Source organism: Hyperoodon ampullatus (assembly GCF_949752795.1).
Source record: "Hyperoodon ampullatus genome assembly, chromosome: 4".
NCBI lineage: Eukaryota > Metazoa > Chordata > Mammalia > Artiodactyla > Ziphiidae > Hyperoodon > Hyperoodon ampullatus.
This window is the reverse complement of record NC_136917.1, coordinates 1,156,895-1,168,924: the sequence shown is the minus strand read 5'-3', so window position 1 is coordinate 1,168,924 and position 12,030 is coordinate 1,156,895. Positions and strand designations below refer to the sequence as shown.

Below are 12,030 nucleotides of genomic sequence, written 5' to 3'. Positions count from 1 at the left end.
CTCAGCAGCAGCCAGCGCCAAAGCCCGCATCTTCCTGCTCCCAGGCTTCTCCCTTTGGCGTGACCGGAAAACCGAGATCCCAGAGGAAGCCAGTGTCTGCAAAGGATCGAAACTCAGGAATGCCTGGCTCCAGCTGGACACGTCGGCTGTGTCTTGCTCAGAGGTCGGTGCAAGGAGTGTGAGAGGCTGTCCGGATCCCTCTCCCCATCCATCCCCCCTCTCTGAGGGGTATCTCAGGGCTGTGGGGCACAGGCTAGGCCCTAGTGGAGAGAAATCTACAATGGCAGGGCGGTGGGGAGACACCCAAGCGGCAGCGGGAGGGGTATAAGCTAGACATAGAGAAGAACTTCCCCTCATGGCTGAGACCCCACTTAGTTTCCCTGGGTTCCCCGACCCCCCTCTGCCTCATCACACTCGAGTGCTCCCAACTTTCCTCCTCCCTGCCTTCGACTTGAGGCCCTGCCTCCCTAGTGGAGTGTCTCACCTTTCCCCACATTTCCTCCTCTTCTCAGGGTCCCCAGCTGGTAAACAATTTCATGACCTGTTCTGTTGCTTAAGCCAGAGACTGGCACTTGTCCCTCTCTCTCCACCATCCCCTGCTGCCTCCTTCCCTGGCGTATCTCCTGGGTTCACCCACAGCCTCCTTGCTGTGGACTTGCATCTGGTCTTACCCCTCTGGTGATGCCTTCAGGGGAATCTGACCAGGTGACTCCCTGCTCAGACCTCCCCTTTCCGGGTGTGCTGCTGGCTCCTGCCACCTCCACTTGCCTGTCTCCTCCATCCCATCCTTCCGCCCCTAGGAGTCTAGCCTCATCTGATCACCATCTGACTCTTCTGCCTCTGGGCCTTTGAGGGGGTCTTTGCCCTACCTGGAATCCCTTTCCCTGGAGTCTGCAGACCCCTCCAGGAAGCCCCAAGCTAGAAGCAACCCTGTGCAGCCCACAGCCACCAGCTGGGGCCCACTGGGTCACTGAGCACTTTCGCCCCTGGGCTACGATACCACGTTTGTGTTCCTGCTAGTCTGGCGCTCAGGAAACCCCTGCAGGATGCGCTTGGTCCAAATCCTCCCTAGACTGCCCGGACACTATACCTTTCAACTTGCACAGAACTGCAGTCCCCTTCCCCGGGTTGGGGTGCCACTGCCTGGGGGTCAGGGTGGGGATGGTAGAGCAAGGAGCTGGCCAGACAGTCCCCTTGTTATACCTCGTGCCCAGTCTGGTGCCTGGCCACGTGGGCACTGGGCTCTGGGGAGGCAGAGAGCCTTCAGCCTCACTGACCTGGTACCTCCGGCATGCTGGGGATGTGAGCAGCACCTACACTTGAGTCCTCAGAGCACTGAGCCACTGATCCACAGGCACCAAGTAAGATGGGCCCAGCCCCCACATTCTGCCTGCACTGACTTGCATCCCCACCCCCCACCCCCACACCTCTGTCCACACCTGGGTCTGGCTCAGGGCTGAGGAGCAGGGACAGCGAAGGGCTGGGACGGTCACGTGTGCCTCAGCCCATGGCAGGAGCCAGCATCCTCAGGCTGGGCCAACCAAGCTTCCCAGCAGTTGCCTCCTTCCCCCACGTGTCCCTGAGCTGACTGCCCACTGTTCAGAGGCACAAACAGCCTCACTCTAGACTAAGCTCCAAGAGACAAAGTCTGTTGGAGGTGACCTCCGCCACCTACCTTCTCTACAGGGACACTACTGGGGCAAAAAGCCCAACTCCAAGCACAGCCCCTCAGTGCTTGCCAGCTTGCTGCACTCCTATGCATGGGGAAACTGAGGCACAAGGAAAGGAAGAGAGGGGCCCAGGTAATACAGCAAGGAATTTAGGGGTAGAGCTAGGACAAGAGTCTCGTTCTGGGACCAACATCACACCTTTGAGGGTCAGCTTCATGGCCAGGCTGCTCACCTGCTGGCACTTGGCCTCCCACTCTGGCTGCACTGACACTTGGCTGCACTGGAGTGTTTCTGCTTCTGCTCCAGTATCCCCCATCAGGCCGGCAGCTCCTCGGGCCCTCCTCAGGCCCTCCTCAGCCCAGATATGGGTGGTGCAAATGCAAGGCTCAGGGACAGCAGCAATGGTCTGTTCTCCATGGGACTTCTCCCCACGAGCCATGACCTAGTCCACCCCCCTTCCATGGGCCCCTGAGCTTCATTCTCTCTCTTGCCCTTCATTGCCCAGCTTTGGTAAGAATCACCTGCACTCACTGTAAGACTGACCTCATCCCACCCACCTCCTCCACCTCCCACTCTGCTGCACTCAGGAGCACCCGGACACAAGCCTCTCCTGGTTTTCCTCAAACCCTGCATGCCGAATATTCCCCGTCTCCCTGGAAGCCTCTCCCTCTCTGGTCCCCTCCTTAGGGGAGAGGGTCCCATCCTAGACCCTTTGCTCTGTTTCCTCTCCAGCTCTCCAGCCCAGCCTCTCTCCTGAGCCTTGGCCACTACACCTAGTGCTTGCTGGATGTCACCTCAAGGTGGGATCTCCCACTCCTCTGCCCCAAAGCCCAGCCACGGCGCCATTCAACTCTTTCCCCACACTCATTCAGTCACTTAACACATGCTGAGCACCTGTGAGAGCCTGGTCCTGGGCAGGGTGCAGGGGGGCGAGGAAGGGCCAAGTGGCAGCCCCTCTGCTAAGACCTGCCCTGACTTGGAGGCCAGACAGATGTCTTCCTCCCTCCTCCTCCCCCTAGGTCCACCCACGCCTTCCTCACCTCCACTATCCCCAGCTCTTCAGCCCATATAGGCACAGAGAACAGAGCTCTGTTATTCCAAAGACCTGGGTTGACCATTTCCCTTATTACTGGCTTCCCGGGGACTTCGGGGGAAGTTATAAGTGTCATTGGTCTAAGTGTTCCCATCTGTAAAATGGGTCTAACACTCCCTTGTGAGGATTAAAAGGAATGAAGCATGTAAAGCCACTATTCAATGCCCATGGTGTTTAAAAATAGCGAGGTCCCCATCTCTCCCTTCAGACCTCCCAGAACTCCTCCCTCCACCCTCTGATTTCCAGGGTCACCAGATCTTGCATCAGCTTCCAGCTCATCCTCCCCTCATTCCTGATGCTTTATACTGACATCTCCGAACAACCATACCCCCTGCTCCCTCCCTCATCCCCCACACTCTCTTCCCTCCAATCCCTCAGCAGCAACCTCCGGTCATGTTCCCATCAGAAACCAGACCTTGCCTGTCCTGTGTTTAAGACCCGTCCTTGTCGGCCCCTGCCTTATGATCCAAGATCCTTAGCTTGGCCTTCCAGGGTCCTACCCCCCATCAGATACGGCGAGGGCCGGCCCCTGCCTCTTCTGCCATGCTGATCACTTACGAGGTGCCGACTCAAGATTCGCCTCAAGTTCCAACAGGCACCTGCGCCCAATCCGCCCCACGGCACCTATCTCCCAGGATCCCGAGCCCCTGCCCCCGCAGTCCTTGGCCTTGGGAAGTTAGTTCCCTCTGGAGGACCGATCTCGAGCGCAGACTAGAGGTGTCGGGAAGTGCGCACCCAGGTCTACGACCCGGCGGGGATTGCAGCCTCTGCGCGGGGGGACAATGCCCAGTGCTCCCGGGTCCGAGGACAGAGCAGTGCGGTGCCTGGACTCCGCGGGAAAGCGTGTAAGCAAGCGAAGGATCCAGGCTGAGGGTGCAGCGCGAAGGGGCCCAGGTCCGAGGGAGCTGAGCCACAGACCGTGGAGCGCAGTCGGGGACTGAGCACCACCTCTAAGCTGCGGTGCAGCCCCGCGCCCCGTCCCCGCCCTTTCCTCATCCCGGCAAGCCCGGCCCGACTCGCCGTGCTCCTTCCGGTGTCTGAATCCCTGGCTCCCGACCCTGTGTCGTGCCGGAGGGTCCCGCGGGCCCTGTCCCCCGCCCGTCTCCCATCGGTGAGGTCCCACCATTTGCCCAGGGAAAACGTCCCCCCTCGTGGCCAGCTGTACACTGGGGCAGGCGGAGGGCTCACCACGCTCGCTGTCGAGCAGTCCGAGGCAAAGCCACAGGCGCAGGCACAGCGCGGCACCCCGCTGCATCTCCGGCCGCTGTGGCTCGGGTCAGATGAGCGACCGCGGCTCGGGCTCTGAGTGTGGGCGCGCGGCAAGGCGCGGGCGGGGCCGGGGCGGGGCTGCGGCCGGGGCGGGGCGGGGCCTGGGCGGGGCTCCCTGGAAAGAGCCTGGCATCTAAAGCAGCCCTCGCACCTCTCAGTCCCGCCCTGCCGCCTAGGGAGAATCCCGCCTAGACTGGAGGGTTGCTGGCTTTGCACTGTGGAGGGAAGGCTGGTCCGAGCCCCACTTCCAAATCCACCGCAGCCCTTCATGCGGGCCCTGGGGCTGCTCCGGCCAGTCCTTCATTGTGCGCTAAAAAAAGGAATGAATTCCGCCGTCAAGGTTGGACAAAATGTGGCACTACGTATTTTTCTGTAATTTTCTTCCATCAATAAATGCTACGTTTACCACTAGCTATCTATTTTACGTTTGGTAGTGTATATATGTCCATGCCACTTGCAGCCGCATAGCACAGGGAGATCGGCGCCTGCTTTGTGACCAGCCGGAGGGGTGGGATGAGGAGGGTGGGTGGGAGGGAGACGCAAGAGGGAAGAGATATGGGGACATATGTGTATGTATAGCTGATTCACTTTGTTATAAAGCAGAAACTAACACACCACTGTAGGGCAGTTATACTCCAATAAAGATGTTAAAAAATAAATACTATGTTTAAAGTAAGAAAAAATGAGCAATAACCATATTTTAAAATAGCAATATATCAAATATTTGAGAACATTCGGCAAACTTTATGTTACCGTCTACGTGGTGTAGATGGAGGCTGTACCCTTGGGCCAGGCACCCAGTATAACCAACCTCCATCCTGCAGGCATGTCCTCTTTAGATTTCCTCCAAATAGTTTTGCTCTGAGCTCATTCATAAGTCCTTTTATCAGGTGACATTTTGCTCTCTGACTTGGCAAACCTCTCACAGACTTCCTCTCTCTTTTCGGTTCTGTCTCTAGAATTTTCCTATTTAAAAACAAATCCCGTGAGGATGACTATCTCCCTCTCCTGCTTTTTTTATTCACACTTTTACTATCCTTCCCCTTTACCCACCCCTCGCAAAAGTCCATTCATCCTTGCCAAAAACTATTGTTGATAACAACAGTTACCAAATCTCAAGTGCAAGTAAGAATGGAATATATTAAGTTGTAATCACATATAGATGGTTTAATAAGTAATGTTGGGGAAAGCAGGCAACCAAATAAATGAAGTTAGATTTTTTTTCCTCAACCATATATTGATTTTCTTTCATTTTTTGTTTAGTTTTAACATATGGAAAGTATATATCAATGTATTATAAATGTAAATTTTAAAGCAAACACCTATGTTTCAACCCTCCAGATCAAGGTATATAGAATGGCACTAGCTTTCCAGAAGCCCTCCCTTTCCCCTCCCTAACCCCCAAATCCTGGCTTTATCATTTCCCTGCTTTTCTTTATCATTTTATTGCCCAAATATGTTTTGCTTGTTTTTTAACCTTACTTAAATAAATTCATCACACATATATTCTTTTGCTCCGCATCTTTTGTGAGATTAATGTGTACTGCTGTGAAGACCTATACTTCACTCATTTTCATTGCTGCATAGTCTTCTGTGTGATACAGCATAGTTCACTTGTCCATCTACTGTTGATGGAAGCTTGAGTTGTTATCAGTTTCCAACTTTTGCTGCTACAAGCTTGCTTTTATATGTTTCTTGCTGTACATGTGCCCTCTTCTCTAAGTTATGTGTCTAGGAGTGACACTATTAGGTCGTAGTATATGTATCTTCAACTTTGTAGACGGTACCAACTATCTTTTTCATTATTTGTATCATTTTGCGCTCCACAGCAGTACAACTAGCTCCCTGTGCCCCACATCTTCGCCGACACTTGTTGTCAGTTTTAATTTTTAAATTTAGCCATTCTAGTTGGTTTGTAGTGGCATCTCTTTATGATTTTCGCTAGCTTTTCCTTAATTAATGTTGAGTTTGAGCACATTTTTACAATGGTCCATTTGGATTTCATGTCTTTTGCTTCTTAGTACTACCTTTTTCTTATTTATTTGTAGTTCTTTATATATTTTGGATATGAGTCCTTTGCCAGTTCTCGTTATTATTGTTCTGGTTATTATTGCTGTGCATCTCTTTGTTTTCTGAGTTTAGGGTTTATGGTATACATCTTTAACTCATAGTGGTCTACATTAAACTGATAAATACACCACTTCATGTATAATACAAAAACCTTACAACCGTTTACCTCCATTCTTCCCTCTCAGCCTTTATGCTATTGTTGTCATTCATTTTATTTGTATGTATCATAAACCCCACAATATATTGTCATTACTTTTGTATAAGCTAGTCACTTACCTTTTAAAGACATTTAAATAGAAAGAAAAATATTACATATTTATTATTTATGATCTCATATTTTCATCAGGTATCATCAGGTATCAATTTCCTTCTGCCTGGAGGACTTCTTTTAACACTTCTTTTACTCTGGGTTTGTTAGTGATGAATTCTTTCAGCTTTGGTATGTCTGAAAAGTCTTTATTTCTTCTTCTCTATTCTGGGACTCTGATGATATGAATATTATGAATATTAACAACTTGTTATTATCCCATACTTTCCTGAGAGCCTCTCCATTATTTTTTAACCATTTTATTTTTCTTAAATTGTGGTAAAATACACTAAACAGAAAACTTAGAATTTTTTTCAATTTTTATTTAAAAATATTTTTATTGAAATACAGTTGATTTACCATGTTGTGTTAGTTTCAGGTGTACAGCAAAGTGATCTGTATATATATATATATTTTTTTCTCTTTTAGATTCTTTTCTATTATAGGCTATTACAAGATATTGAGTATACTTCCCTGTGTTGTACAGTAAGTCCTTGTTGGTTATTTATTTTATATATAGTAGTGTGTATATTTGAATCCTAAACTCCTAATTTATCCCTCCCCCTTTTCCCCTTGGTAACCTTAATATTGTTTTCTATGTCTGTGAGTCTACTTCTGTTTTGTAAATAAGTTCATTTGTGTCATTTTTTTAGATTCCCTTTATAAGCGATATCATATGATATTTGTCTTTCTCTGCCTGACTTACTTCACTTAGTATGATAATCTCTAGGTCCATCCATGTTGTAAATAGTGCTGCTATGAACATTGGGGTGCATGTATCTTTTTGGATTATAGTTTTGTCCAGATATATGCCCAGGAGTGGGATCACTGGAACATATATATCAAAGATATATATATATATATATATATATATATATATATATATATATATATATGAGTCCCTGATTTAAATTCCTAAAGGAATTGCTGGATCCTATGATAATCCTATTTTTAATATTTAAAGGAACTTTCATACTGTTTCCATAGCAGCTGCACCATTTTACACACCTACCAACAGTGTGCAAGGCTTCCAATTTCTCTGCATCCTCGTCTATACTTGTTATTTCTTTTTTTCCCCCTGATAGTATCCATGCTTAATGTGTGTGAGACAGTATCTTCTTGTCATTGTGATTTGCAGTTCCCTCATGGTTAGTGATGCTGAGCATCTTTTCTTGTACTTATTGGCCATTTGTACATCACTGGAGAAATGTCTATTCAAGTCTTTTGCCCACTTTAAAAATTGGGGTTTTTTTTTTCCTTTAGCCTTTTTTTTCTAGTGTGTTTCAGTTGGATAGTTTCTATTGTTGTTTTTCAAGATCCCTGGTTTTTCCTTCTGCTAATTTGTTATTTAACCCTTCCAATGAATTTTTCATTTCTGATATTATAATTTTTAGCTCCAGGATTCCAATTGATATTTTTATATATCTTCGAGTTCCATGCTCATTGTGTTTGTTTGTTTGTTTTTTAAATTCTTCAACATATTTATAACTTTTAAAAATTTATTTTGTATTTTTATTTTTTCACACACACACACACACACACACACAGTGTTTTATTTTTACAAGAGATAAATAAACTGACACCAAGCATTGTAAATGGATGACCACAACAAAAGCAACAATGATTGCAATTACCAAACACGAAACACACTCATACTATGTCATAATATTTTTTAAATATTTTTTTAATTTAACAAATTTAATCAGTTATACATATACATATGTTCCCATATCCCCTCCCTTTTGCATCTCCCTCCCGCCCTCCCTATCCCACCCCTCCAGACGGTCACAAAGCACCGAGCTGATCTCCCTGTGCTATGCGGCTGCTTCCCACTAGCTATCTACCTTACGTTTGGTAGTGTATATATGTCCATGCTGCTCTTCCGCTTTGTCACAGCTTCCCCTTCCCCTTCCCCATATCCTCAAGTCCATTCTCTAGTAGATCTGTGTCTTTATTCCTGTCTTACCCCTATGTTCTTCATGACATTTTTTTTTCTTAAATTCCATATATATGTGTCAGCATACAGTATTTGTCTTTCTCTTTCTGACTTGCTTCACTCTGTATGACAGACTCTAGGTCCATCCACTTCATTACAGATAGCTCAATTTCGTTTCTTTTTATGGCTGAGTAATATTCCATTGTATATATGTGCCACATCTTCTTTATCCATTCATCCAATGATGGACACTTAGGTTTTTTCCATCTCCGGGCTATTGTAAATAGGGCTGCTATGAACATTTTGGTACATGTCTCTTTTTGAATTATGGTTTTCTCAGGGTATATGCCCAGTAGTGGGATTGCTGGGTCATATGGTAGTTCTATTTGTAGTTTTTAAAGGAACCTCCATACCGTTCTCCATAGCGGATGTACCAATTCACATTCCCACCAGCAGTGCAGGAGTGTTCCCTTTTTCGCACACCCTCTCCAGCATTTATTGTTTCTAGATTTTTTGATGATGGCCATTCTGACTGGTGTGAGATGATATCTCATTGTAGTTTTGATTTGCATTTCTCTAATGACTAAAGATGTTGAGCATCCTTTCATGTGTTTGTTGGCAATCTGTATATCTTCTGTGGAGAAATGTCTATTTAGGTATTCTGCCCATTTTTGGATTGGGTTGTTTGTTTTTTTGTTATTGAGCTGCATGAGCTGCTTATAAATTTTGGAGATTAATCCTTTGTCACGTGCTTCATTTGTAAATATTTTCTCCCATTCTGAGGGTTGTCTTTTGGTCTTGTTTATGGTTTCCTTTGCTGTGCAAAAGCTTTGAAGTTTCATTAGGTCCCATGTGTTTATTTCTGTCTTTATTTCCATTTCTCTAGGAGGTGGGTCAAAAAGGATCTTGCTGTGATTTATGTCATAGAGTGTTCTGCCTATGTTTTCCTCTAAGAGTTTGATCGTGTCTGGCCTTACATTTAGGTCTTTAATCCATTTTGAAGCTTATTTTTGTGTATGGTGCTAGGAAGTGATCTAATCCCATACTTTTACATGTCCCTATCCAGTTTTCCCAGCACCACTTATTGAAGAGACGGTCCTTTCTCCACTGTATATTCCTGCCTCCTTTATCAAAGATAAGGTGACCATATGTGCTTGGGTTTATCTCTGGGCTTTCTATCCTGTTCCATTGATCTATCTTTCTGTTTTTGTGCCAGTACCACACTGTCTTGATTACTGTAGCTTTCTAGTATAGTCTGAAGTCAGGGAGCCTGATTCCTCCAGCTCCATTTTTCGTTCTCAAGATTGCTTTGGCTATTCGGGGTCTTTTGTGTTTCCATACAAATTGTGAAATTTTTTGTTCTAGTTCTGTGAAAAATGCCAGTGGTAGTTTGATAGGGATTGCATTGAATCTGTAGATTGCTTTGGGTAGTAGAGTCATTTTCACAATGTTGATTCTTCCAATCCAAGAACATGGTACATCTCTCCATCTATTTGTATCATCTTTAATTTCTTTCATCAGTGTCTTATAATTTTCTGCATACAGGTCTTTTGTCTCCTTAGGTAGGTTTATTCCTAGATATTTTATTCTTTTTGTTGCAATGGTAAATGGGAGTGTTTCCTTGATTTCACTTTCAGATTTTTCATCGTTAGTATATGGGAATGCCAGAGATTTCTGTGCATTAATTTTGTATCCTGCTACTTTACCAAATTCATTGATTAGCTCTAGTAGTTTTCTGGTAGCATCTTTAGGATTCTCTATGTATAGTATCATGTCATCTGCAAACAGTGACAGCTTCACTTCTTTTCCGATTTGGATTCCTTTTATTTCCTTTTCTTCTCTGATTGCTGTGGCTAAAACTTCCAAAACTATGTTGAATAAGAGTGGTGAGAGTGGGCAACCTTGTCTTGTTCCTGATCTTAGTCGAAATGGTTTCAGTTTTTCACCATTGAGGATGATGCTGGCTGTGGGTTTGTCATATATGGCCTTTATTATGTTGAGGAAAGTTCCCTCTATGCCTACTTTCTGCAGGGTTTTTATCATAAATGGGTGTTGAATTTTGTCGAAAGCTTTCTCTGCATCTATTGAGATGATCATATGGTTTTTCTCCTTCAATTTGTTAATATGGTGTATCACGTTGATTGATTTGCATATATTGAAGAATCCTTGCATTCCTGGAATAAACCCCACTTGATCATGGTGTATGATCCTTTTAATGTGCTGTTGGATTCTGTTTGCTAGTATTTTGTTGAGGATTTTTGCATCTATGTTCATCAGTGATATTGGCCTGTAGTTTTCTTTCTTTGTGACATCCTTGTCTGGTTTTGGTATCAAGGTGATGGTGGCCTCGTAGAATGAGTTTGGGAGTGTTCCTCCCTCTGCTATATTTTGGAAGAGTTTGAGAAGGATAGGTGTTAGCTCTTCTCTAAATGCTTGATAGAATTCGCCTGTGAAGCCATCTGGTCCTGGGCTTTTGTTTGTTGGAAGATTTTTAATCACAGTTTCAATTTCAGTGCTTGTGATTGGTCTGTTAATATTTTCTATTTCTTCCTGATTCAGTCTTGGCAGGTTGTGCATTTCTAAGAATTTGTCCATTTCTTCCAGGTTGTCCATTTTATTGGCATAGAGTTGCTTGTAGTAATCTCTCACGATCTTCTGTATTTCTGCAGTGTCAGTTGTTACTTCTCCTTTTTCATTTCTAATTCTATTGATTTGAGTCTTCTCCCTTTTTTTCTTGATGAGTCTGGCTAATGGTTTATCAATTTTGTTTATCTTCTCAAAGAACCAGCTTTTAGTTTTATTGACCTTTGCTATCATTTCCTTCATTTCTTTTTCATTTATTTCAGATCTGATTTTTATGATTTCTTTCCTTCTGCTAACTTTGGGATGTTTTTGTTCTTCTTTCTCTAATTGCTTTAGGTGCCAGGTTAGGTTGTTTATTCGAGATGTTTCCTCTTTCTTAAGGTGGGATTGTATTGCTATAAACTTCCCTCTTAGAACTGCTTTTGCTGCATCCCATCGGTTTTAGGTCTTCGTGTCTCCATTGTCATTTGTTTCTAGGTATTTTTTAATTTCCTCTTTGATTTCTTCAGTGATTACTTCGTTATTAAGTAGTGTATTGTTTAGCCTCCATGTGTTTGTATTTTTTACAGCTCTTTTCCTGTAATTGATATCTAGTCTCATAGCATTGTGGTCGGAAAAGATACTTGATACAATTTCAATTTTCTTAAATTTAGCAAGGCTTGATTTGTGACCCAAGATATGCTCTATCCTGTAGAATGTTCCATGAGCACTTGAGAAAAATGTGTATTCTGTTGTTTTTGAATGGAATGTCCTATAAATATCAATTAAGTCCATCTTGTTTAATGTATAATTTAAAGTTTGTGTTTCCTTATTTATTTTCATTTTGGATGATCTGTCCATTGGTGAAAGTGGGGTGTTAAAGTCCCCTACTATGATTGTGTTACTGTCGATTTCTCCTTTTATGGCTGTTAGTATTTGCCTTATGTATTGAGATGCTCCTATGTTTGGTGCATAAATATTTACAATTGTTATATCTTCTTCTTGGATCGATCCCTTGATCATTATGTAGTGTCCTTCTTTGTCTCTTCTAGTGGTCTTTATTTTAAAGTCTATATTGTCTTATATGAGAATTGCTACTCCAGCTTTCTTTTGGTTTCCATTT

General features: G+C 44.5%; 1 protein-coding gene across 1 annotated transcript in view; it reads right to left on the bottom strand.

Moving 5' to 3' along the window:
- FLT4 (fms related receptor tyrosine kinase 4) overlaps positions 1 to 4,018 on the bottom strand; it is a gene marked incomplete at both ends in the record, with an annotated part of 38,785 nt that extends 34,767 nt beyond the window's left edge. The window contains one exon of the mRNA XM_079702759.1: positions 3,955 to 4,018. Coding sequence (XP_079558885.1) covers positions 3,955 to 4,018 — 64 coding nt within the window. The remainder of the gene's footprint in view (positions 1 to 3,954) is intronic.
- Positions 4,019 to 12,030: the final 8,012 nt, after the last annotated feature.